At 34.2% G+C, this 27,460-nt stretch overlaps 1 protein-coding gene across 4 annotated transcripts in view; it reads left to right on the top strand.

The window, feature by feature from the left end:
• CHD1 (chromodomain helicase DNA binding protein 1) overlaps positions 1–27,460 on the top strand; it is a 74,594-nt gene that overhangs the window by 33,248 nt on the left and 13,886 nt on the right. For 2 of the 4 annotated variants that reach the window (XM_086413257.1, XM_086413256.1), the window contains exons 11-32: positions 847–974; positions 1,849–2,065; positions 2,715–2,804; positions 3,680–3,870; positions 4,562–4,750; positions 6,032–6,194; positions 7,047–7,199; positions 9,111–9,182; positions 9,972–10,121; positions 12,890–13,038; positions 13,428–13,524; positions 13,639–13,734; positions 15,165–15,341; positions 18,322–18,482; positions 19,748–19,789; positions 20,471–20,601; positions 21,711–21,849; positions 22,067–22,217; positions 23,514–23,636; positions 24,435–24,563; positions 25,007–25,270; positions 25,623–25,763. In XM_086413257.1, the coding sequence (XP_086269383.1) occupies positions 847–974; positions 1,849–2,065; positions 2,715–2,804; positions 3,680–3,870; positions 4,562–4,750; positions 6,032–6,194; positions 7,047–7,199; positions 9,111–9,182; positions 9,972–10,121; positions 12,890–13,038; positions 13,428–13,524; positions 13,639–13,734; positions 15,165–15,341; positions 18,322–18,482; positions 19,748–19,789; positions 20,471–20,601; positions 21,711–21,849; positions 22,067–22,217; positions 23,514–23,636; positions 24,435–24,563; positions 25,007–25,270; positions 25,623–25,763 (3,153 nt within the window). The remainder of the gene's footprint in view (positions 1–846; positions 975–1,848; positions 2,066–2,714; positions 2,805–3,679; positions 3,871–4,561; positions 4,751–6,031; positions 6,195–7,046; positions 7,200–9,110; positions 9,183–9,971; positions 10,122–12,889; positions 13,039–13,427; positions 13,525–13,638; positions 13,735–15,164; positions 15,342–18,321; positions 18,483–19,747; positions 19,790–20,470; positions 20,602–21,710; positions 21,850–22,066; positions 22,218–23,513; positions 23,637–24,434; positions 24,564–25,006; positions 25,271–25,622; positions 25,764–27,460) is intronic. The other 2 variants (XM_086413259.1, XM_086413258.1) reach the window with 1 other exon arrangement.

Here is a 27,460-nt window from a genome sequence, read left to right as displayed (position 1 = left end):
GTATTGTTTGCCATTTTAAATTATTGAAACTGTATTTATGCATCATAAATACTACAAGCCCCACACAGAGAGTTGGATCCTGATTTCATACAGGCTACAGGAAAGAACTCTTTGGATGGTAGGTCCTACAGGAAATGATATTCCTGTAATTGCTGTGCTTTAGATATGGCACTGTCTTCTAGCCTTGGTGAGTGAAACTTGTGTCAGAAAGATAATAAATTGGTGGTGGCAGTTGTGGGGACTGGGTTAGGAAGGTCAAAAATGGAAAATTTCTTGGAAACTAGATGTATATGCTTGATTTAAAAGGTGGTGAATATTATCATTGATGATAGGAAAGGAAAAGAGGGATGTCCCCATAAGAAAGTATCAAGGACTGCCTTGCCTAATACTTAAAATTTACTACTAGTGATAGTTTGGGGTCTATGTACTACTAGAATTTGTTTTCTTATTATAAGATTTAATTAAATTCATAAGGGTAATTTAGAAATGAGAAATCAGATGGAAAGTTAAACCAGTTTTATGTTTTATTTCTAGGTCAGGGCTGGAACTGTGGTAAAATGAATGAATTTAACATAGCTTTTACTTGAGAAACGTGAGATCCAAGTATTTCAGCAAAAACTCACTTACCTCTGTCATTTTTTGTTCCGAAAAGAGACCAGAATATGTCACTATACATTGTTATAGAAAACAGACTTCTTTCAGTCCTCATGTATATTTTGTCATGGAATTTCTGAGTGTGATGATTTGAGATGAAATTTTAAAATTTATGGTAAAAGCTGAGATCTTCATCTTTTAATATGATTTCTTATGTTTAATAATTCATGTTAATATTTGTTTCTACAAAAGGTATTAAAACAAAGGCCAAGATTTGTAGCCCTAAAGAAGCAGCCATCCTATATTGGAGGACATGAAGGATTAGAATTAAGAGATTATCAACTGAATGGTTTAAATTGGCTTGCTCACTCTTGGTGCAAGTATGTATATTTTGAATTGTTTATTTAAGAGGATAAATTTTTACAAATATGGGGTTTGGAAAAGATTTCCATCAGCATAAAGGATAAGACCCTCTGGTATTTATACATAGGTCTTTGAATTTCCTATTATATAAACAGTTGTTTAGTTGCTCAGTCATGTCTAATTCTTTGTGACCCCATGGACTAGATAGCCTGCCAAGCTCCTCTGTCCATGAGATATCCCAGGCAAGAATACTGGAATGGGTTACCATTTGCTTCTCCATGGGGATTTTCTCTGCCCAGGGATCAAACCTGTCTCTGCTGTCTTGGCAAGTGGGTTCTTTAGCATTGAGCCACCAGGGAAGCCCTATATAAATAGTACTTCTTATATTAAGAAGAAAAAGAACCTTTTGATTGTTGCAATATTTTAAAATGTTTTAATTGGAATAAGAATATGTATACGTTGTTTCACAGTGTCCTGGACTGTCTCTCTTCCAGTTATTTCTAATAGCCAGTTTGGCTTCTGTTTTTCTCTTCCTCTCTCATGTGTCGCCTACTCTGTTTTTGGCAGTGTAGGTGACTAGGGTGCAGTTTTTTTGTTTTTTAATCTTTAACATAGCTGTAGTTTTATCCGGACTCTACCACTTGTAGATGGATTGTGTCCTTATCTCCATAACTGACTGTAAATAATTCTGTTAATTTTTAAGCTGCTTTTGTGTTCTAAAATCATAAACTCTCTTATACTATTATAGTTAATAAAAATGCATATTGTAAATAATACCTATCAGATTAATCTGATTTAACTTCATATAAATTTTTACATGGATTATGTATAAAGGTTACTTGTAAATTTGAATCGTTATTGCATACATGATTTTTGTTTTTCATTTTGCAGAGGTAATAGTTGCATACTTGCTGATGAAATGGGCCTTGGAAAAACAATACAGACGATCTCATTTCTGAACTATTTGTTTCATGAACACCAATTATATGGACCTTTTCTGTTAGTAGTACCACTCTCCACTCTCACTTCCTGGCAAAGGGAGATTCAGACATGGGCTTCTCAAATGAATGCTGTGGTTTATTTAGGTGACATCAACAGCAGAAACATGGTAAGTTGTTTTCACCACAAATTTAGAAATTTGGACAAACTCATCTTTGAGGACAAGTCTTTGATTGGTCTTTATAAAGTCTTAGTTTCCAGCATGAAACTTGTTACAGAGTAAGATTCATCACGTTTGATTGGCTTAATAGTTAATTTTTGTTTTAGTGTTATATATATTTTTTTCCTGCCTTATTATAAGTTTCAAATATATATGAAAGCCTACAGAAGAATGTAATAAAATCTCCATGTCCTATGTCCAACTGCACAGTTTTAACTCTTGCCCGTTTTGTTTCATCTGTCCCTCTACATGATACTTTCCTCCCAATTATTATTGTGAAGCAAACCCCAGACTTATTTCATCTACAAAAAGGAAATCACTTTTGTTTGGTCAAATGAGAAGTTCCTTCAGTGAAAAGCATATATTAAAAATGTGGCTTTTTTTTTATAGAAGATTTTGATATGCTGGAGTATTTATATTTTACTTATAAGTAAGATCACTGTAGTTTGTACTGTATAAAGAATTGTTAAAGTTTTTATTACAGAAACATATAGACAGGTTTTTTGTATTTTGAATGGATTTTAGTTCAGATACTCAAGTAAAAGTATTCTTCTAAAAAAATCTTTGTTTTAAAATTGTCTTTGAAATTTCTTGATAGATAAGAACTCATGAATGGATGCATCCCCAGACCAAACGGTTAAAATTTAATATACTGTTAACAACTTATGAAATCTTGTTGAAGGATAAGGTATGTATTAATCTGTTTTTCTGTTTGTTGTATATCAGTTTTTCCTTTACATTGTGGATAGGATGAAAAGATAAACATAAATCAGTGGTCAGCAGATGCAAAGTCTCTGGGTCAAGTCCAGCTTCTCTATTTATTTTTTTATGATCCTTGAAGTAAGGTTGATTTTTACATTTTTAAGTGTTGTAAATACAAACCAAAGGATATGAAACCAGCTTGGTATAGTGTCTTGATTTGTAAGGTCTTTAAAGAGGAGGAAGTATCACACTACCACTGGGTAAATGCTTTATAGCTATTATCTTCTTTAATTCTTTATAATTACTTTATAATACACTTCTGTCCCTGTTGTGAAAAAAAGTCAAATCTCAAAGAGGTTGATGAACTTGCCTCAAGTCATGCAACTTTTAAGTAGCAGAATCAGGCCCGTCTCCATAAGTCAAACTAAGACTTTATAAAGTTTATGTATATATTGTAAATAAATAATTCATAAAAATCATAGCAGTTAATTGTAACTATACTTGGAGTTAGATACTATTCCAAATTTATTTTCTCCAAATTAACATTAATGAGGTTTCTACTGGACTTATGCTGTAAACATTGTGAAATTTTTAAATGACACTATAGTTTTTATTTTCAGTATGTAAGCTAGTAAAAACTTTCACTGGATAATTATACTGTTTTTCTAATGGTTGAGTTAGTCATGGAAGGAACTTTGTTTTTCATTCTGAGTTACTTGATTTGAAGATTCCAATAAATTTTAGAATAGTACATAATTTGTATTTGAAATATTGGACATAGATTTAAATTTGCCTCATTTTAATGATTTGAATTACATTTTTCTCTCAAAATATTAACTACATTCTTCTGTTCATTTTAAGGCATTCCTTGGAGGTCTGAATTGGGCATTTATAGGTGTGGACGAAGCACATCGATTAAAGAATGATGACTCTCTTCTGTATAAAACTTTAATAGATTTTAAGTCCAATCACCGTCTCCTTATCACTGGAACTCCTCTGCAAAACTCCCTGAAAGAGCTCTGGTCTTTGCTACATTTCATTATGCCAGAAAAGTAAGATAAATTAAGATACAATTTTAATGTTAGTTTCATTTGCTAAGTTTAGCAGGAAAATAATTAGTGTAGATAATAAGGTCAGAAGGAGGTTTTATTGTCCCAAACATTGGATCAGAGATTATTAAGAAGAAAAGAAATGGGATGGAATAGAATTCAAAATAATATTTTTATTTTTCAGTTTTGTAAATAAATAAGCTTGAGCCATGGATAATAAATTAAAACAGTTGATTTTGCCTGTTGTTCAGAATATCCATTGCTTAAAAATGGAAATAGTATCATTCTTAAACAGTAGTAATAACAATAACAAGGTATTGTTAGAAAATTCCATTTTCTAATAATTTTAGGAAAAGCAGACTAAGATAAGTTGTCCAAGGTCATATACATATTTTCTTTCAATAGATGTATAACTTTCTTTGAGAAATATTTTAGTGATAATTACTCCCATACTTGAAAATATTTCATCTTTATTTAACTCAAGGAAAGTAAACAATTTTTCATAAAATAGCTTATATTTTACATCTGTAGATATACAATAGATTTCTTGGAAGGATAGCTATTAGAAGTAATTAATTTTAACTAATCCCCCCCCCCCCAAAATCTATGTTTTGTTTATGTCTGACTATCCTGTAAAATATCAAATGCAATTTGACTTCTTTCACTGATTCTTCCATTTGCTTAAATTTTTAAGGTTTTCTTCCTGGGAAGATTTTGAAGAAGAACATGGCAAAGGCAGAGAATATGGTTATGCAAGCCTCCACAAGGAGCTTGAGCCGTTTCTGTTGCGAAGGGTTAAGAAAGATGTGGAAAAATCTCTTCCTGCCAAGGTTGAACAGATTTTAAGAATGGAAATGAGTGCTTTACAGAAACAATATTACAAGTAAGCTGTAAACAGAGAACATGTTCTGAGGTGCCCCTTAGCCCTGATTGAGTCTTAGAGAGCAGTAACAATTCTTGAATTTTAGAATAGGTTTATTGTATGGCATAGTGAGGCAGAGAGAGATTTAATGGCATGTCTAAGATCACAGGTGATAGAAGACTAATTCACCTTATAGCACATCATTAATTGTGTTTATTTTGTACTATGTTACAGTATAGAAGGTTTCTTTTTAAGTTTTAAGATTGCCATGATACCAAGGAATTATTACATAATTCTGATGTTTATGTTATTGACAGGTGAAAGTAGAAGCCAGAGAAACAAACTTTAGAACAAAAGTAGAAGCCAGAGAACAAACTTAGAACTCTGCTTTTTGAAAAATGTTAATAAATCATATTTTGTATAATTTATGTATATTTGGATCTGTATAGTAACACTTCAAAGAATCAAAAAGAAGTATCCATCCTAGTTTCTGTTCAGACATTTAGTTGCATAAAGCTCTGCTTCATGCATTTGAACTCTCAGAAACATATTTTATGATAAGTGTATAAGTGCCATTCACTTTAAAAATACATTTACTACATAAATTTTACATTTTTGTTATGGAAAACTTCAGACCATATACAAAATAGGATAATAAATTCCATCACTCGAGCTTGGTCTTCAGCTCATAGCCAACCACCCTCACTTCCCCTGTTCTGTTGTTTTGAGACAAATCAGATAAAATTGTTTCAAGTTCCTTCCAAAACTAACCTTGTAAAAAGGAAGAAAATAAAAGATGTTAGACAAGGTAAGTCATGGTGAGAGGAAATGTTACGCATAATTTGCAGTAATAAAATAGCCACTTATAATTTATCTCTTAAGTTGCATGTGTATTGTGTAACTATTTTAGACAAGGCAGTTTGGCTAAACCAGGTATCCTCATGAGGTGTGAGGTATCTGCATTAATTGCCCAGCATAGCAAAATTTGTTGGAAAGTTAAGATAGATTATAAAGTTGACCATTTTAAAAATAAATTTTGGGGTAAAGGATTAATGCACTATGCAGTATTAATTCACTATGTTAAGCCTTTACTGTGTATAGTAATGGTTCAAATAACAATGTGTTGTCATGGTCTTATGAATGAGGTTCATTTAGTTTTGTGAACAAAGTTTAGTCCTTTGTCTTTGGAGTTGAACTTCATAATGGTGCAGTTTTACTTTGGTACTTAATTTTTTTAGTGATTTTAGAATTCATCCTGGTAATTCTGCTATATCATTTTCATAATCTTTTTTTTTTAAACAGGTGGATATTAACTAGGAATTACAAAGCCCTCAGCAAAGGTTCCAAGGGCAGTACCTCAGGCTTTTTGAATATTATGATGGAGCTAAAGAAATGTTGTAACCATTGCTACCTCATTAAACCACCAGATAATAATGAATTCTATAATAAACAGGAGGCCTTACAAGTAAGAATTTTAAAATTTTATTACTTCATGGTAAAGCAAAATGTTTATTTCAGCTTTAAGTGAAAATACCACAATGTTCTAATATATTGGTTAGATGTTCCTTTTGGTTAAAGGTGTATTTAAATGATGGTGCTGTTTATTTTTTAGTGTTTATAAAAATATTTTAAAGTTATAATTTATCCATTTAGTCATTTTGATAAATGTTTTGTAAAGCTGATCTAACCATGATCTGTCACACTTTATCCAGCAAAAACCCCTTAGTGTATTTTTTGTTGTGAAAAAAATTTCACAAATAGTGATTTTGCTGAATTTGTGACATGGCAAATGGTAGTCTTAAGGGCATCTGGACCTTAGATCTTTCTCTTCCTATCACTTCTGGAAGACAAATGAAGAGTGTAAAGAAGGCACAATACTACATCCAGCTGTAGTATTGCTTTGAAGTGCTGTCAGTGACATATAAATTAGAAGACACTTCTCACTCTTTCAAAACCTTTGATTACTTAGTTGTTTCTTCTTTCAGTGTATTGTCGCTTAGTTGTTTTCAGCTAAGACTTTTGGAGAAATGCTGTGATATCTAACAAATAGAGTGAAATGGTGCTTTTTTTTAATTTGGTCTCCAGAAAATGCAGCAAAACCTAGGTGCTAAATGGCAAGGAAAATGTAGCTTAAGTCATAGAACAAATTGGTCAAGGTTCTAAAAAATTTTGAAAACATAAATAAACTATGTCAACATTATGAAAATTAAAAATCTTAATTTAAAATGAAGAAACTGAAGTGTTGTGAGACATTTGTTTCATTAAATACAGCTCTTTTAACATGTTATAACAATTATAATTTATTGTTTCCTTATAGCACTTAATCCGTAGTAGCGGAAAACTAATTCTTCTTGACAAACTGTTAATTCGCCTAAGAGAGCGAGGCAATAGAGTTCTTATTTTTTCTCAAATGGTGCGGATGTTAGATATACTTGCAGAATATTTGAAGTATCGTCAGTTTCCCTTTCAAGTAAGCATTTCATTTTGTCTTTTTTGTTGATTTGAATTTTGTCTAATCCCTGGGCATGTTTGAAATTCTTTTGTAAATGAAGAGTAGATTTTATATAACCTATACTCTTTTTAAGAAAATAGATCTGTTTAAAAATTTTGTCATTATTCCTTTTCTTTTTCTTCTTGACTTTACATTTAACAGCAAAACAGTTTTTCTTTGTGTTTCTCTTCTATGTTCAAATTAAAGGGGCAGCCTTATGTATTAGGCTTTAGTCTGAGGAAGGATAGGAGAGAGCAGCACTTCTGGTGTTACCTGAACTGTTGCAGATTCTGAACGTTGTATGCTCATAGTTATTCTAGTGCATAGTTTGCTGAATAAAAATACATGACTTTAGAGAATATACCAAAGAGCAAAAAGGGCTTATATTCCATCTATTCAATATTTATTTTGAAATTCATTCAATATAATTACAGCTAATATGAATATTTGGGCTTCCCTGGTGGCTCAGTGGTAAAGAATCCTCCTGTCAGTGCAGGAGATGCTGATTCAGTCCCTGGGTTGGGAAGATCCCCTAGAGAAGAAAGTGGCAAGTCACTTCAGTATTCTTTGCCAGGGAAATCCCATGGACAGAGGAACCTGGCAGGCTACAGTCCATGGGGTCGCAAAGAGTTGCACATGACTCTGACTTAACAAGAGCAAATGTGATGAATATTTAAGAGTCAGTCTTAGTACTTTACATCTAGTTTATTTAATCCTTAGAGCAATTTTATGAATAATACCTGAAACATAGCAACTAGCATATTGAGCTAATAAATGGTGTGTATTTAGTGCAGACAGTAAAGTAGAAGTAGAATTACAATGATGAACCTCATCATGCATAATCCCTGCTCTGTTGGAGCTTACAGTCTCATATGGGAGACAGACATTAAGCAGGTAATGACAAATAAATGTAATGTTATGACTCTGGTAAGTGCTATGAAGAACAGATGTTGGGTGATATCAACATGATTGAGATACATCTAGTCATTTAGGGGGAAAAGTAAAAAGAGTGAAAGGTTTTACTAGTTGCAATTTTTCATGAAAAACAAACTTGGTACTTTAAAAAAGCTTTTGATTTTGGACTTTTCTTGTTTAGCTGATGTTTAGTAAACACTTAACATAGAATGGGTCAGACACTGTGCAAAGTGTTTTACTCTGTTCTCTCACTGTATGAAGGAAGTAGTACTTCCTGTGTTCATTTACTGAGGAGGGAAACTGACAAGGAAAAAAGGCAAATCACTTGCTCAAGGCACTGGTGAACAGTAAAGATGCTCAAATGTGGGCTGTTCAACTAGAGCCCATGGGGCCCTGAATCAGTGATTCTCATATTTTAAAACAGAGGGCTTTTGCTGAGTTCCTCTTATAGTTTCTGACTCAGTAAGTCTGAAATGGGTCTCAATAATTTGCATTTCTAAGTTCTCACTGATGTGTGGGTCCATAACCACACTGGACTCAATCAGTGCTTTTTTTAAAAACTATGGGCTCTAACCCATTAATGGATCTGAGGATCAGTTTAATGGGTTGTTCAAATGTTGTACTAAAATTTTTTTTTTTTAATGAAATAGATAATAAAATAATGAGGGTATTTCACAGTACACTGTGTCATGAAACTTGCTTTGAGTGTATACTGTGTACCCATTCACATGTAAAACATATTCTTATAGTGGGTCTCAGGTAAAGTGACGGTCAGTGCTATTATTTACTATTAGCAAAAGTAGTTCCGGTGGTTAAGAACACAGACTTTGGAGACAGAATGCTTAGGCATTGCTTTCCTACCTGTAAGTACCTTCTGGTCTTATCAAAAGTAGTGCTGCTTTTTCATACTTGGTTTTAATTGCTTTTTAAAGTTTTGATTCTGTTACAATGTAGTATTTTAATGTTTTATTCTAGAGATTAGATGGATCAATCAAAGGGGAGCTGAGGAAACAAGCTCTAGATCATTTTAATGCTGAAGGATCAGAGGTATGAATGCTTTTAAAATTGTAAATAATTGTTTCAGTCATTATTTTAGTTATAGTTTTTTAAGAAAAGTGTTATTGGTGATGGCCAGTTTTGATTTACAAGTGAGGTTTTAAATTCCATATTATCTGTTAAATATGAGGAATTTTACCCTTTTGTATAAATACTGTTTCAATATAGGACAGTTAATTTGCTTCTAAATAAACTAGCCTGTTTTGATTTAGAATTCTTTATGAATTGTTGTTTATTATTCCCATATATATTTGTATTTGGGAGTCTTGTTTATTGGTTTTGCTAGATACATTTTATTAGCAATTTTAAAACTATGTTTCACTTTTGTTGGTAAAATACCTTTTAAAGAACTGTGTTAATTCAGGGCAGTGTTGGGCCTTCCTTGCTCCACATGGGCTTTCTTCAGTTGCAGGAAGCACATGCTGCTCTCTCGTTGCAGCTCACGGGCTTCTCCTTACAGTGGTTTCTCTTGTTGTGGAACTGGGGCTCTAGGTGTGCAGGGTTCAGTAGCTGCAGCACAAGGGCTCAGGAGTTGTGGCTCACCGGCTCAGTGCTTGCGGCGCACAGGATTAGTGGTCCCACAGCATGAGAGATCTTCCCTCTCCAGGGATCGAACCCATGTCTCCTGCATTGGCAAGTGGATTTTTTTTTACTTCTGAGTCAACAGGGGAGCCTGGTAAAATATTTTTAAATTCAGGAATTCAGTTATAAAATTCTCACATTGATTATTCACAGTCACAGTTAAGAATTTAAAATTGTGCCTTTTATATTTCCTTATAGGATTTCTGCTTTTTGCTTTCCACAAGAGCTGGAGGTTTAGGAATTAACTTAGCCTCAGCTGACACTGTTGTTATATTTGATTCTGATTGGAATCCACAAAATGATCTTCAGGCACAGGCTAGAGCTCATCGAATTGGGCAAAAGAAACAGGTATTTTTTATCCTCCTTATTTTACTATTTCAGAGTCTTTTTTATCATCAGTGTTTAGAATTTATTTCAGTTTATCCTTCTTGTTGAAACATGCATATTGTTATTGAACAGATAGAGTGCAGAGGAGCTTGAATTTATCAGAATCACCTGGAAATTGACAGAACTGAGAAAACTATGCCTGAATAGGATCATGTACTCTTTTTTTGATCATAATTCTGTACACAGCTGTAGAATATAATGTGTTTCATTCAGTATATAAATATATATATTTTAAAATATCTTCATATACTTAACTACTGAAAGGGATTTTGCTTCATACATTGTTCTTTTTTGTTAGCCGTGTACCCATAGGCTTCTCCTTGCAAAATAGCCATTCTCATAATTTTTGTATAACTCTCTGGAACAGTTGTAATAGCCCTTGAGAAAAACCATCTGTCATCTTTTTGATATCTTGGTCCTTGTATTTTAATTACATTTACCTTCATCTGGGATAGTGCCTGAAACTTCTTCAAAGCAGGAGGTGATGAACAAGTAGCACAAAAAGGCTTAGAACATTTTATTTACTTTGTAAATATTCATATTTTCAACTGAGAAATAAATCCATAATATAAAATGAAAAAAATGTTTTACCCGAATAATTCTCATAAAAGAGATGGAAATTTGAAACAGGGATAACAATAAGCCAAGACAAATTACAGACTGTTGAAAAACGAGAAAATGAGGAGATAGGATATTCCTTCAGGTGAGCTGGGCCTAATGTATTTGTGAAGAGACAACATATTTCTGTGTTATGAATGAAATGGGGGAAAGTGATTAATTGCACTGATAGGCAGCTCCTACGTTGAAATCCTCAACACATGGCTAAACAAAACATTCCACTTATGCTACTTAAAGACTTTGACCACCACATCCTCTAATACAGGGTAGAAGAAAGAGGAAATATTAGGAAAAGAACCAGAACCAGTAAGACAAAATACTATAGAAAGCTGTGTGGTAGACCTCTGGGATGAATACCTGAATATAATCACAAAATAATGCAGTCAACTTTCTTTTCATTGTGTTAAAATTCTTTTTTTAAGGTAAGTATATGTATGAAGTATATTTTCATTACTAATGAGGTAGATTCTTGATTATTTCATTATTGATTACGTGTAAGATTCCTATGGTTCATGTACTTGCTATTTTAGTAGTCAGTCAGTTCAGTCACTCAGTCGTGTCCGACTCTGCGACCCCATGAATTGCAGCATGCCAGGCCTCCCTGTCCATCACCAACTCCCACAGTTCACTCAAACTCGCGTCCATCGAGTTGGTGATGCCATCCAGCCATCTCATCCTCTGTTGTCCCCTTTTCCTCCTGCCCCCAATCCCTCCCAGCATCAGAGTCTTTTCCAATGAGTCAACTCTTCACATGAGGTGGCCAAAGTACTGGAGTTTCAGTACTTTCAGCTTTAGCATCATTCCTTCCAAAGAACACCCAGGGCCGATCTCCTTTAGAATGGACTGGTTGGATCTCCTTGCAGTCTAAGGGTCAAGAGTCTTCTCCAACACCACAGTTCAAAAGCATCAATTCTTTGGCACTCAGCTTTCTTCACGGTGCAACTCTCACATCCATACGTGACCACTGGAAAAACCATAGCCTTGACTAGACGGACCTTTGTTGGCAAAGAAATGTCTCTGCTTTTGAATATGCTATCTAGGTTGGTCATAACTTTCCTTCCAAGGAGTAAGCGTCTTTAAATTTCATGGCTGCAATCACCATCTGCAGTGATTTTGGAGCCCCCAAAAAATAAAGTCTGATACTCTTTGCACTGTTTCTCCATCTATTTCTCATGAAGTGATGGGGCCAGATGCCATGATCCTCGTTTTCTGAATGTTGAGCTTTAAGCCAACTTTTTCACTCTCCTCTTTCACTTTCATCAAGGGGCTCTTTAGTTCCTCTTCACTTTCTGCCATAAGGGTGGTGTCATCTGCATATCTGAGATTACTGATACTTCTCCCGGCAATCTTGATTCCAGCTTGTGTTTCTTCCAGCCCAGCGTTTCTCATGATGTACTCTGCATACAAGTTAAATAAGCAGGGTGACAATATACAGCCTTGACGTACTCCTTTCCGTATTTGGAACTATTTAGACTCAAGATAATTTAAAACAGTTTTAAAAAATAATTTGGAAGGCTTAAAGGACACAGGATTATTTGTCATTGTGCCAAAATGTCCAGTTTAATGAAGAATGCCTGATATTCCAGGTCCCAGTGCTCTAAATGCTGGTGAGCCCAATCATTGAGAAAACTAACAGTGGTCCCTGAATGGGAGTATTGTGTGATATAGAACCACTGACTTTGAGAAGCGGGACAAAATCACTACTCATTGAGTTTTGTCTTTTGCAAAGCTTTTTGTTGTTGTTAATGGCAGAGCTTCATCATTAACTTAAACAGTAATTTGTGGAATTTTAGACTGTATAGAACGATGAAACAATCAAAATTAAGGAAACTGGTATAAGTTTGTCATAAGTTTACCACCACCCCCTTTCCCCGCTGAAATATAATTTTAAAAATTACTGTCATTCCTTTAAAAAAAGAAAAAGCAAACTGACCAAAGTATAAGGAAGGACATAGTCTCAAATAATCTTTAAATTGAGGAAGCTTTTTTGCTTTTCACCAGTCAAAATTTCATGTTGGATGAATTCCCGACTCTAACCAGTATTTGGGCATTTATCATTAGCAGAATGAATCATTACAGTGCTTTAAATTCCATTGTGTGTATCTTTACAGGTGAATATTTATCGTCTGGTTACAAAGGGATCAGTTGAAGAGGATATTCTTGAAAGGGCCAAAAAGAAGATGGTTTTAGATCATCTTGTGATTCAAAGAATGGACACAACTGGGAAGACAGTACTACACACAGGTTCTGCCCCTTCAAGGTAGTTACTTTTCTCTAAAATAAAAAAAAGTTGTTACATTATCATACTATGCTTATTTTTCCAAAATGTTACATAGTGTAAGCAGATCACTGAAGTACTGTGTTTAGTGGTGTTCTTCTGTGTTTCAAAGCACTGAGGTAATTCCCGGTCAGTGGCATACATTCAGTGAGTGCATGGTTTCACCATTCTAATTTTGTAATCTTGGGGGAAAGCCCTAGGCTTCAGGTTCTTTAGTTTTAAAATAAGTATGCTAGTAATCTTTTCACTTTTCTAACTATGTCATATTAACTGTTATAAAGGTGACTATGCCAATAATTCATGAAAGTGCTATGTAAATGTTAAATTTGTGACTGTTAGTATTAAGTAATTTTTGTTTTTTCTAATTTTAGTTCTACTCCTTTCAATAAAGAAGAATTATCAGCCATTTTAAAGTTTGGTGCTGAGGAACTTTTTAAGGAGCCTGAAGGAGAAGAACAAGAGCCCCAGGTAAAGAAAAAAAAAGCTTGTCTCAAAATGTGTCATTTTTAAAACTATAAATGTAAAATGTATATATCTTAAAACATGATAAAGCATATTTAAAGTAAAGATTTCTTTTTCTAGGAAATGGATATAGATGAAATCTTGAAGAGGGCTGAAACTCATGAAAATGAAGCAGGACCTTTAACTGTAGGAGATGAATTACTTTCTCAGTTCAAGGTAGATTTTCTTTTTGAATTTTTCTTCATAATTATATAAATGGAGAAGGTGGGATTTTTCTTTTGTCATTTAGTGTTTTATTCATCTTTTTTTAGGCAGGATCAGCAGGGTAATCTTAAAAAATGTTAAAAACATCTTTGTCTTAAAATTTGCAATGATGTATAAAAATTTTTCTTTCTTCTTCTGACAGACTAGCAGTGAGTGACATGATTTGAAATCATTTTCATAACTGAAGACTTTTAGCTGATTTTTATTGCAGCAGTTTTTGACATTAGATTAATTTAAGCATTATCCCAACTAAGAAAACACAAGTAAATCAGACAGAGTAAGCAGTCATACTGATAGATACCCCTGGGTTAGGTGGTTTAGTTGCTAACTCGTATCTGACTGTTGCAACCTCATGGACTATACTGACAAGAAGACTAGAGTGGGTATTCATTCCATTCCCTTCTTCAGGGGATCTTCCCGACTCCAGGATTGAACGTGGGTCTCCTGCATTGCAGGCAGCTTCTTTACCAACTGAGTCACCAGTGAACCCCACCCCAGGTTAGATGCGAGCTAAAAAGATTGCAGGGAGTCCTAAAGCAACATAAGTCAACCAGCCCCAGAGTAAAGTGTGTGCCAGTTGTTTAGCGTAAAAAAGCAGATTTCTCTGCATCCTAGCCATTTTCCACAAGGAAATGGCTTTTTAAGGATCAATTAATGTCATTCCTTCATTCAACAAATACTTACTGAGTACCTGCAATGTGCCACACACACAGAGCATAGTTTTCTTTTTTTCCAATTACCTGTAAGCTTTAATGTCCCAATATTGGCAGTTAACCTTAAAGAGTGCTTTCTGTATACCAAACTCTGCACACTTCTTTAAATGTATTGTTATTTAATCCTCACAAAAGTTAATATGCTGTTACTAGCTTTCCTTTTTTAGAAATGAAGAAACTAGCACTTAGGGAACCTAAATAAATTTATCTATGGTCTCTGAGCTCCTTGTGTCTTGTCATCAACTCTTCAGGTATTTTTTTTATGATCATAAAAACAAGAATATTGGGTTGTTTTATAACACTTTGTGTTTAATGGACCGGTGTGGTAATTACTACAGAAGGTGATTTAGTGTGATATTCTATAAATTTGTTGTTACTCTGTTAACTTCCTCTAGTTCTATTATAGTAATAATTTTGTTGATCACCAGGGCAAAAGAGAATCATTTCTGGAAGATAATTCTTAGAAGTCATTTGGTTTGATGTACTTTGACCTCATAAAGAAATAAACTCAGCTTAGCAATCATATTTGGTTTAACCTATAGTCATATTCATTATCCTAGGGCTATTTGTTATCTTATTCCTTCCTGCTTCCTTCCTGCTAAGAAAGAAAAAAATGTAAGGATGAATAGTTCTTTAATTTTATTCTGCTAAAATTCTGGAATTTATCAGGTGGCCAACTTTTCAAATATGGATGAGGATGATATTGAGTTGGAGCCTGAAAGAAATTCAAAGAACTGGGAAGAAATCATTCCTGAAGATCAAAGACGGCGATTAGAAGAAGAGGAAAGACAAAAGGAACTTGAAGAAATTTATATGCTCCCCAGAATGAGAAACTGTGCAAAACAGGTGACTTTTTAATTTAAAAGCTGTTTCTGTACTATAAAGAGTATTTATTTACTCTTGGACTACCTCTTTTATGAGAAATACTGGTGCTTCTTTTCTTGTAATGACTTCCTCGGATTTAATAATGCTTGTCTCATAAAATTAGTTGGAAAGTGTTCCTTCTTAACTATAACCTAAATTTTATAAATATACAACTATCAATATATTTTTCAAATGAGTGTGGTTGGTTGTTTCAAGAACTTTGTTCATTTTATCCAAGTTGTTGAGTTTATGGGGCATAAAGTTATTCATAATAATACCCGCATACTATCCTTTTAGTGTTTATAGGATATTTAGTGATTTCCCTTTTTTTCATTCTGTTAACGAAATTAAAAGACACTTACTCCTTGGAAGAAAAATTATGACCAACCTAGACAGCATATTAAAAAGCAGAGACATTACTTTGCCAACAAAGGTCTGTCTAGTCAAGGCTATGGTTTTTCCAGTAATCATGTATGGATATGAGAGTTGGGGTGTGAATAAATCTGAGTGCTGAAGAATTGATGCTTTTGAACTATGGAGAAGACTCTTGAGAGTCCCTTGGACTGCAAGGAGATCCAACCAGTCCATCCTAAAGGAGATCACTTCCGAGTGTTCATTGGAAGGACTGATGTTGCAGCTGAAACTCCAATACTTTGGCCACCTGATGCGAAGAAACGACTCATTTGAAAAGACCCCAATGCTGGGAAAGATTGAAGGCGGGAGGAGAAGGGGATGACAGAGGATGAGATGGTTGGATGGCATCACTGATTCAATGGACATGAGACTGAGTAAACTCCGGGAGTTGGTGATGGACAGGGAGGCCTGGCATGCTGCGGTCCATGGGATCACAAAGAGTTGGTCACAACTGAGCAAATGAACTGAACTGATTGGCATTTTTTTTTCTTGATCGTTCTAGCTAGAGGTTAATTTTATTCATCTTTTCAAAGAGCCACCTTTTGGTTTTATTTTTTTATTTTTCTGTTTTAAGTTTCATTGATTTCTGTATTTTTTTTTTTCTTTCTTCCTTCTTTTGCTCTCCTTATAAGTGTCTAAAGATAAAAGCTTAGATCATTAAGACTTTCCTTTTCCAGTAGCTTTTTTTTTAAGGTCCTGCTTTTTCTGTGCCCCTTGAGTTTATGTATGTATGTATGCTGTGCTGGGTCTTTGTTGCTCTCAGGCTCTTCCCCCTTTGTCGCAGTGCACGGGCTTCTCGTGGTGGTGGCTTCTCTTGTTGTGGACCACAGGCTCTAGGGTGCTTGGGCTTCAGGAGTTGTGCCACTTGGCCCATTGCGTGTGGAATCTTCTTGAACCAGGAATCGAACCTGTGCCCCCTGCACTGGTAGACACAAACTCTGGACCACCAAAAGTCCCAACATTTGCATTTGATGCTGCAAACTTCCATTAACCACTGCCTTTTCTGAATTTCCTAAATTTTGAATTTGTTGTGATCTCGTTTTCATTTATTTCAAAATACTTTGTAATGTCTTTTGTGACTTCCTCTGTAACCCATAGGTTTTTAAAGAAGTGTGTTGTTTAGTTTTCAGACATTTGGGGGATTTTTCCAGGGGTCTTCATTGTTGATTTCTGTTTTAATTCTCTTATGGTCAGAGAACATACCCTGTATGATACGAATTTTTAGAAATTTGTTGGTGTTTGTTTTATGGCTCAAATGAACAGAGTGTTAGATTTTTAAATAATGGTAGCATATTAAATGGTAGTGCCATGCCAAGCTATATTGGGTCCTGTGGCAAGAGGAAAAACTTTGCATTAGCTTCTGATTTTTTAGAATACTGTTGTATTTCAAGATTATGTCTTGATTGTTGAATTTTTTGTTATCTCCTTAAATTTTGAGTCTGAGGCAAATGAACACACCCCAGACTCTGTCCTGCCAGGTTTGGTTTTTCTTTTCCTACAAGCATATTAGGTCTTCTGTGTTCTCAGTTCTGTAGGTGAGAAAGATCTGGCCAGGCTTCCTGACTGTCCCCTCAAAGGTGACTCTCTTTCTCCAGGCCTTCACCATGAGGGAAAGTTTTCTCTAATTTCCAGCCCCATTTCCAGTCTTTCTCATGAGCCCCTGGTGTGAGTTGGTGGAGGTTTGTGAAGTGCCTGCGAGTGGGTGGGTGCAGGTTCTCCCTGTGTCTTTTGTCCCTAGGAATCCTCTCTTCTCATGGCAGCTCAGTCTTTAGCAAATGTTAGCTGACTTTTCTCTTATCTTCTTGTGTGGTACTTGACGTCTACCATTCATCCTCTTCACAAGTAAGCCAGTGTTCAACTTCCACCTCTTACAATCTGTATTTCCTTACTTTTATCCTATTAGATTGCCTTGCGATTTGATGTGTGTAATAGAAGTTAATGTTTTGTAGATTAGATTTTTTTACTTTTATGATAAAAATGGCTTTATTGGCTAGTGTTCCTTTTTATTTCTGCTATCACGAAAAATAGGAATGATATTGCTGGGTTAGCAGAATGATCATTTTTAAGACGTTTGATGCAATATCAAATTGCCTGTTGTATAAATACCCATCAGAGGTGTTTGACTCTGTTTTTCATTACCAGTACCAGTATTGGCTAGTATTAGTTAGTATTGGTCAAGTTGATGGAGTAACTTTAATTACACTGCATTGTTACTTTAATTCATGTTTTTAAAAATATACCAGGAAGTTGTATAATTCTGTTTGTTATTTAATTAATCACTGTTAATAACCTTTCACATATTTTTACAAAAGGACTATGGATATTTTCCTGCTGGTTTACGAGAATGTTCTAAGCATTAAGACTATTAATATAACTCTTTGATGTTAATCTGCTGTATTTTTTGGAGTTTTTTTTTGCTTTTTAATTCTGTTTATAGAATATTTTTTATATGTACATGTTAATTTTGTCAATCATAATACTTTTGTTGCTCTTAAAACAGAAGCCTGTTTTACCTAAACATGGGCAAAATTTTGTTTTCAAATTCCAGATTAGTTTCAATGGAAGTGAAGGGAGGCGCAGTAGAAGTAGGAGATACTCTGGATCTGATAGTGATTCAATATCAGAAAGAAAAAGGCCAAAGAAACGTGGAAGACCACGAACTATCCCTCGGGAAAATATTAAAGGATTTAGTGATGCAGAAATTCGGCGGTAAGATGACATAAGACCATTTTTACTTCAGCTTGGTTTTAATAGGGGGTAAAATTAAAACAGAAACTCCACAAAACATAAAGTTTTAGAAGAGGCAAATATAATTGTGTGGGGATTGGGTGGTTCTGATTTTGGTTGGTATGAGTAAAAGATGAGTTTGGCATCTATGCTGTGTTATTTATTGTTACTCTATTTGGACTGCTAAATTATTTTGGTTTTATTAATGTGGTTCAGAATAGTGGTCCTTTTGAATGATGAACGTATACTTCAATACAATATTTATTAAAAATTCTCACTGTATATGACTCCCAACATTACTCTTTATGTGGGAGTAATTTAGTTCCATATTTTTCTAGTTTTTTTACAATGGGGTGATTGGTTTTTGAAAATAACCATGTTAAAAGTGTTTGATATGTCCAAATAGGAACTGAGGTAAGATTGGCCTTACAGATAAATTGTAGTTTTCTTTCAAAATATATTTATTTATATATATATACACAGCTTTATTTATGGAAGATGGGATAACAGCTTATTTTGTTTACTGTGTAATATTTTTGTGTATGAAATTTGTGAAAGGTTGTTCATTGTTGTATTTTCAGAGTTTGTTGTTTCTTTCAAACTATTGTAACTCATTTCTTTTAAATCATAGACCTGTCTGATAAAGTTCTTCCTTATTTTTTTCTACCAGAAAACTAAATATATGTTAGATTTTATTTAGGGTACTTTTATGGCCACCTGATTTGCTGGACTTTCTGTCTTTAGTTGAAGAGACAATGCAACTTCTACTTTTCCTGGATATTTTCCCTCATCCATCAACCACTTGGGTAGCTTTGTTCCTAAGTAATACTTATTTTTCCACTGTTGGTATAATGCCATATATCTGATTTAAAACTATATTCAGTAAATTTTTATCAACACTTGAAATGTGAGGTGGTGTAATATGATTGAGAATTCTGGAGACACTTCCTCTGATAGCCTTGAACCTTTTTTGTCCTGTGAAAATAATAAAGTAATTTCTAAAATAAAATTTAGCTTCTATTGTTTTATTTATATTGGTTTCTAAATATCATCCTGGGTGTTAAAATATGTCTTATCTTTATTGATATCTAACCTCTTAACATTTTGATTCTAGCATAGCTTATTCATTTTTGTTAGTAATAGTGCCTTGAATTATTGATAATATTTACACTAACAAGTATTATTTCTGTATATCTATTTTGTAACAAATAGTGAAGCCCACATTTAAACCCGTTATTTTCTGTTAGGTTTATCAAGAGTTACAAGAAATTTGGTGGCCCTCTGGAAAGGTAAATACATTTGTCATTCTCAATAGAATTATAGAATGTGTCACATGCTATCAGTTTTATTTATACTATTCTTAAATTTTCTGCAACAAGTTTTTACAAAATTAGCCTGTAAAAAGCAAATTTCAAATAGATTTTTTAAAGTATTTTAGTACTATCCTTTATTCTTTCTGGTCTCTAAAATTTTATCTACAAATGTTTTCTATAAAATACATGGATTATAAAACATTTGCAGTTTTATAATTATACTTTTCAAATGCTTTTTCTTACCTTTTCCTTACAATCTTATAAAAATAGCAGATTCATCCATAGAGAGGCTAAGTTGCTAACCTAGCCTCTGACTTCAGAGACCAGACTTATCAGTTATTCTCAATAACTGCTGTAACTACTATCTCAGGTATAGAGTGGCAGAGACTCAAATTGGATTAATTCTATTTTTCTCCCCCAAACTCCACCTTAAAATGGGATATTTTCTATTTTATTTTGAGAGGACCTGTATGAGGTTACAATGGAATACTTACATAATTATTTTAGATGAAGAAAAAAATGTTTTGAACATTTATCATTATTTATATTATCTGCTTAGTGTCTAGTAATAAAAAATTATAGAACTTTACTCTTATGTATGTTAAATGGCCTCATTTTTTCCTGCATTTACCTGAAAATTGTATTATTTTATTACAGATTAGATGCAATTGCTCGAGATGCTGAATTAGTTGATAAGTCAGAGACAGACCTCAGACGACTAGGAGAATTGGTGCATAATGGTTGCATTAAAGCTTTAAAGGACAGCTCTTCAGGAACAGAACGAACAGGTGATATTAAAATGAAAGTGATTTAAAGAAAGAGAAATGGAATTGTTGAAATCTGCTTTTATTGAATTTGGTTGATAGTATGTCTTAAGTTACCTATATATTAGTCTTAAAAGATGCTTTATAAAACAAAGTAAGGCCATTTCCGGGTAATAGAAAATGGGGAACAGAACTGTATTATTGAAGGCAATAGGAACTATCTGCCTGGTATATGTTCTTGCTGGGAGGTAACATCAGAAATTGTTAGTTCTACTGTATTTTTAGTATATATGCAAAGTCACTTCAGTTGTGTCTGACTCCTTGCAACCCTGTGGACTGTAGCCTGCCAGGCTTCTCTGTCCATGGGATTCTCCAGGCAATACTGGAGTGGGTTGCCATGCCCTCCTCAGGGGATCTTCCTGACCCAGAAGTCAAACTCATGTCTCTTATGTCTCCTGCATTGGCAGGTGGGTTCTTTACTGTATTTTTACTATAGTATAGATGAGATATTATAAGTATACACATGTGATATTGGTTTTAACATAGTTACTTCATTATAGTTTGTAATTCATCTTAGATAAGATTCAATAATGAGATGTACTGAAAAAAAATCATACTGGAACTCTTATTTAGAATGACTGACATGTTCATCCCAGGTCGTGCAGTGGTAAAGAACCCGCCTGCCAATGCAGGAGACTGAGGAGGTGTGCAGGTTAGATTCCTGGGTCAGAAAGATCCCCTGGAGGAGGAAACGGCAACCCACTCCAGTATTCTTGCCTGAAAAATCTCATGCACAAAGGAGCCTGGCGGGCTACAGTCCCTGGGGGCTACAGTCTAAGAGTTGGGCATGACTGATAACTGAGCACAGCACAGTACATGTGTTTGCTGTAGTATGTGAAATGCTTTTTGTGAATCCTCTTGCGCTGTATTATAATCACTAGTATGTAGTGAAAAGACTTGGAGTGAAATTTAAGGTTTGCCAGCAAGCCTCTCCCGTTAATGCAAATAAGTAATACTTAAAAAAAATAGGTAAATAAATACTACTACTTTTTTATGTAAGTAATAACATACATTGCTTTGTATTTTGTGGAATTATATATTTTATACTTTTTGATATTCTTTTCCAAATATAGGTGGTAGACTTGGAAAAGTAAAGGGCCCAACATTCCGAATATCAGGTGTACAGGTGAATGCCAAGCTGGTCATCTCCCATGAAGAAGAATTAATACCGCTGCACAAATCCATTCCTTCAGATCCAGAAGAAAGAAAGCAGTGAGTTATTTTTTTCTGCTGTAAAATACTTGTTACTCAATAATTTGGACATGAGTGTATGTTAGAAGTGGTTTTTATTCCATGGCCAATTTGAATGAAATGTTTTTAAAAATAAAATAAAGCGCAGTATTTTGAAGTTCTAATGATCAAACGTGGTTTTCAAAATTTTTAATGAGGCAATTATAAACCTGACAGTGGTTGTTAACTTTAATGATAGGTATATCATCCCATGCCACACGAAGGCAGCTCATTTTGATATAGACTGGGGCAAAGAAGATGATTCCAATTTGTTAATTGGTATCTACGAATATGGATATGGAAGCTGGGAGATGATTAAAATGGATCCTGACCTCAGTCTGACACACAAGGTACTGCAATACTTGATTCTGTTGACCATTCTTGTTAAATTGAATTTTTGCTTTTAAATTATATTAGAAATAAAGTCAGCTCGGGGTCAGGAAAGTTAGCTTTGTGATCTTGGCTTCTTTGGAATTCGGTTTTCATGAAGGGATTGAATTTAAATGATGTCTATCTGCTTTACCTCTGAAATTTTGTTTCTGTTATTTTCACAGTATCAGGTTAAAAAGTAAGCCTCTCATTTAATCATTAACCATCTATATTAATCAAGAGCAGAAAAGGATTTTTTTGTGAGTGTGTGTGCGTATATATTTGAATACCAGTGTTTAGGATTTTTGGTGATTTGATGCTACCACACTTGTTATGGGCTTCCCTGGTAGCTCAGCTAGTAAAGAATCCACCTGCAATTGAGGAGACTCCAGTTCAATTCCTCGGTCGGGAAGTTCCCCTAGAAGAGATAGGCTACAAACTCCAGGATTCTTGGGCTTCCTTGGTGGCTCAGATGGTAAAGAATCTGCCTGCAATACAGGAGACCCAGGTTCAATCCCTGTGTTGGGAAGATCCCCTGGAGGAGGACATGGCAACCCACTCCAGTATTCTTGCCTGGAGAATCCCCATGGACAGAGGAGCCTGGCGGGCTACAGTCCGTGGGATCACAAAGAGCTGGACACCACTGACACAACACAGCACACAGTCGTTATAATCATTTCTTTGCCTGGAATGGGAAACACTGAAAGCTTGCCCAATTCTTATAATTCATCTTTTTATATTGTACTTCATGGACAAGTGGGAACCTTCAGCTATTTGTCATTTGCTACTATGAAGCAAAATTAGTTTATATTTTCATTGCAAAAGGTTTCTCACAGTGCCATCTTCTAGATGGATGATACTTTATATTCTAGGTATTTTTGTATACTTCATAGTTAAATACACTGTTTAGAAGGAAGGAAATCTAAGAATACTATGATTTTAATGACACTGACTGCTAATACACCATTATGTATTTGAAAGAAATTTCTAACCTCATACTATGTAATCTCTTTATGAATAGAGGGATAATTTTCTTGTGTATTTAGAATTCATTTCTAGAGAAAGAAATCTTTGTGGCATAGGTATAAAAAATGTATTTTGCATTCAATGTTGTTTATTCTTTTAAGATTTGTAACTTGCCAGCACATTATATGTGTTTTTTTTTTGAGAAGGCATTTTTATTTTATTTTATTTTTTTTTGAGAAGGCATTTTTAAATGATTATTATTTCTCATGTTATTTATTAAAGACAAGATGAAAAAATTAATTGCTTTTCAGATTCTTCCAGATGATCCTGATAAAAAACCACAAGCAAAACAATTACAGACACGTGCAGACTACCTCATCAAATTACTTAGTAGAGATCTTGCAAAAAAAGAAGCTCAGAGGCTTTCTGGTGCAGTAAGTTAAAATATGATGCTTAAGAGCACTTTACTTTTGGATAAGATAAACCTAGTTTACCCCATCACCCTAGATTCCTGTGGTTAACATGGGCTCATCATTGTGTTTATCTGTAATTTAGTAGCTTTGTTTGAATACGGTAGTATTTTGCCTTAACAGCATTCATGTTGAAACTCCAGTGAGTCATGTCTTTCAGAAGAAGAATCTCTTTTTTCCTAGTATTTAGTATGGGAGCAACTTTTGGAGTGAAATGGGGTGTTTTTTGAGAGGTCAAGCCTCCATTACTGGAGACAGGGCAGTAATTGGATTTGGAGACATTGGGCAGCTTAAGGAATAGAAGTATTGAAGATCACCAAGCTTATTTATTGATTGTGTTCCACAAAAGAAGGAAAAAGGCAGTAAAAGAGAGGTGATTGGAAACTAAAGCAAAACCTTTGAAAGTTTACCTGTGACCACAGTGTCAATAACTACCTCTGTACTATTTAAAATAATTTCTAATGCTATCTCTGGTGGCATTGTTTAGCTGAAGACAATAATTTAGGATTGTGAAAAGCCTTCCTACTTCTCTCTACTCTTTTTTTTTTTTTTTTAAGGAATAATTACAGTTGGTTAGCATTTATTCAGATTAATTTGCATTTGATTAAGCTATATCACTTTTGTTGATAATTTCTAAGATTGGTGTACCAACAGACTAAGCATTGGGTAGGAATGTGTGTTCTTTTAGCATCATAGATTTAGTATTTAAGATTTTTTAATGGAATCTGTGGGGTTGGTGAGAATAAAAATAATTATTTTTAGGGAGGTTCAAAAAGGCGAAAAGCAAGAGCTAAGAAGAATAAAGCAATGAAGTCTATAAAAGTGAAAGAGGAAATAAAGAGTGATTCTTCTCCCTTGCCCTCAGACAAGTCTGATGAAGATGATGATAAGGTAAGAATGTGTTTTAGAAAAGCAACCTGTTATCTATAGAAAAGGGCACATGGCATGTTTTCAGTATGCTTTACATTTGAAATTTGAACTTAGGCTTAAAATTTTACTGCTAGATACTGAAGTCCTTTTTTATAGTTTGTTGTGTAGTTTCATTTATAGAATAGAATTCTGCCATCCAGTAGAATATCATCTGTCACTAAAGGGAGAGAGCGAAGGTCCTTCCTTTTCAAACATTTGCCATTTGAAGACATTGTCTCATTTTGTTATGAATTTTGAATGGGATTGGCTTATCTTAGTTTTTATTGCATGTATCATTACTAATGGGATTCTGGATTATTTCTCTCAGAATCCACATACATGCAATCAGTAGTCATGCAAAGAAAAGAAATTAGTCTTTGTCAAGATTTGGTTAGTAATACATTGGCCATACTTGCACTTTTCAGGATGAAATCACTTCTGTGAAACATCCAAACAAAAAAATTAAAACAGAAAGAGACAGTGAAGAAAAAACTGAGCCAGATGTTTGTATAAAGAAGGAACCAGAAGAAAAGAGGGAAGCAAAAGAAAAGGAAAATAAAAGAGAACTTAAAAGGGAGATAAAAGAAAAAGAGGATAAGAAAGATATAAAGGAAAAAGATTTTAAAGAGAAAAGAGAAAACAAAGTAAAAGAAGCTATACAGAAAGAAAAAGACATAAAAGAAGAAAAGGTATGCAAATCATAATATAAAATTTAGAAAGTGACACAATCAGCATATTTACATTTTAGGAGAATAAACTGCCTGTCAGCCCAGTTAATCTCAATAACTGAGTTCTTTAAAAATACATATGCATATCTAGTAGAGTAGAAAACAGGTTTAAATCCTTTTTTAGATGCCTTACCTAATAAGTAACATCATAGGATAGCTTTATTTTTGGTTTTCCCAAGTGGGGAAAAGATAGAATACATAAGACTGTTAAATGTGAATAAACTTTATAGACTACAGTGAGAGTAAATTGTCTTCTGGAGGTGTTAATCACTTTTGCCTTTGTTGTTGTGTATTTGTTTTCTCCTTTCACCAGCTGAGTGAATCCAAGTCTGAAAGCAAGGAAAGATCTAAGAAATCTTCAGTGTTGGATGCTCCAGTTCACATCACCGCAAGTGGTGAACCAGTGCCCATAGCGGAAGAATCTGAAGAGCTGGATCAGAAGACATTCAGCATTGTAAGTAGTAAAGTTTCTGGTTATTTGAAAAATACCTGTAACATTTGAGTTTATATTCATCTTTTAAAACTTTAAATTTAGAGATGTATTTGAATTTGATAGTACTGCATTTCATAGTACTGGAGTTCTTTCTGTTCCTTGAACATGTCAGACAAGTTATAGGATGTTTTTACTTGCTCTTCCCTTTGCTTGAAATGGCTTACTCCTTCGTTTTCTTTAGATATCTGCTCAAACATTACCCTTGTCTGAAATCTTATATAAGGTAGAAAGCTCCCTGCCGTGTCTTACTTTTTTTTTTAAATCATAGTTGTCACCATTTTAAACACTGTGTCTTGTTTATTTGTTGGCTCTATTCTCCTACTGGAGTACAAGCTCCATAAAAGCAGGGTCTTCATTTTATTTACTGCTCTATTTTCTGGGTCTAGAACAATGTGTAGAATATAGTATGTGTTCAACCTACAAGGGGCTTCCCAGGTTTGTGCAGTGGTAAAGAATCTGCCTGCCAATGCAGGAGACACAGGAGATGCAGGTTCAGTCCCTGGGTTGGGAAGATCCCCTGCAGAAGGAAATGACAACCCACTCCAGTATTCTTAACCTGGATCCCAGGGACAGAGGAGCCTGGCTGGCTACAGTGTGCAGCATTGCAGAGTTGGATGCAACTGAGCATGCACCCAGCTGAGTCTGAGCAGCGAATATAAACTACCAAAATTGAACAAGAAATAGAAAATGTAGAGAACAAATATGAATAACGTAAAAATTAGAAAACAAATGTTTTCCCTTTTTAAAAAAGTCAGGCTTGGCTGAGTTCTAATTTTAACTATAGAATACACAATTCCCAGTGTTTCCAGTGTTATTTAAATTATGTCTGACAAAAGATGGAAAGTTTCCCAACTGATATGAAGAAATAGATCAATAAAACAATAAAGTACTCAGAAACAGATTTTCACATATAAGGTAGACACCTGATTATAAGAAAGGCCTTCACAGCAGGGATGTGAGGATTTCTGTTTTTCAAATAAATGGTGGCATTAGGTCAACTAAATATACCGTCTGTAGTTGACCCATCCTTGCATACCCAGAAGTAACCCTACTTGCTACTCATGGATATAGTTACTATAAAATTTAAAGTTGTTTTTGCATTTATATACAATAAAATTTATATGTAGTTTGATTTTCTAGCAATATTTTTAGTCTGGTTTTGGTACAAGGTTGATAGTTTTTATTACATAAATTGGACTTTATTGAATGGTACAGTTGTCCAATATTGAATGGTATGTTGTCCTTTTACTAGCATTCTAGTGATATGTAGGCCAAGGAAAAGATTAGTTTCTATCAAACACCCTGACATCCCTGACTACCTGCAATAGGATAGCAGCAAAATTCATCATTAGCTACTTTGTTTTGTCCTAAGGAATTAGAAGAATAGACAGTTTATACTTGTAGCTATATTGAAGTTATAGCTTTGCCAGTGTATTATATAAAGTTTCTTTTACATTTTATTCTGTATTAGAGCCAATATAGAATATTTAAGTTATACTCTGAAATATTTTATCTTTTAACATTAAAACTGTTTAGAATGGTGTGCTACAGTGTAGAAAGTAACTGCTTTTGTAAAAAGTTTAAGTAAAATCCAAGGCTTTTACTTACACAAAGATTGATTTTTAAATGATAATGGAAAACCTTGCTTTCTGAATAAA

The sequence above is a fragment of the Bos grunniens genome, chromosome 7 (genome assembly GCF_055505025.1).
Source record: "Bos grunniens cultivar Pamir isolate PY7600 chromosome 7, Bosgru_T2T1.0, whole genome shotgun sequence".
Classification (NCBI taxonomy): domain Eukaryota; kingdom Metazoa; phylum Chordata; class Mammalia; order Artiodactyla; family Bovidae; genus Bos; species Bos grunniens.
The sequence above is the reverse complement of the archived record's forward strand: the minus strand, read 5'-3'. Positions and strand labels throughout refer to the sequence as shown.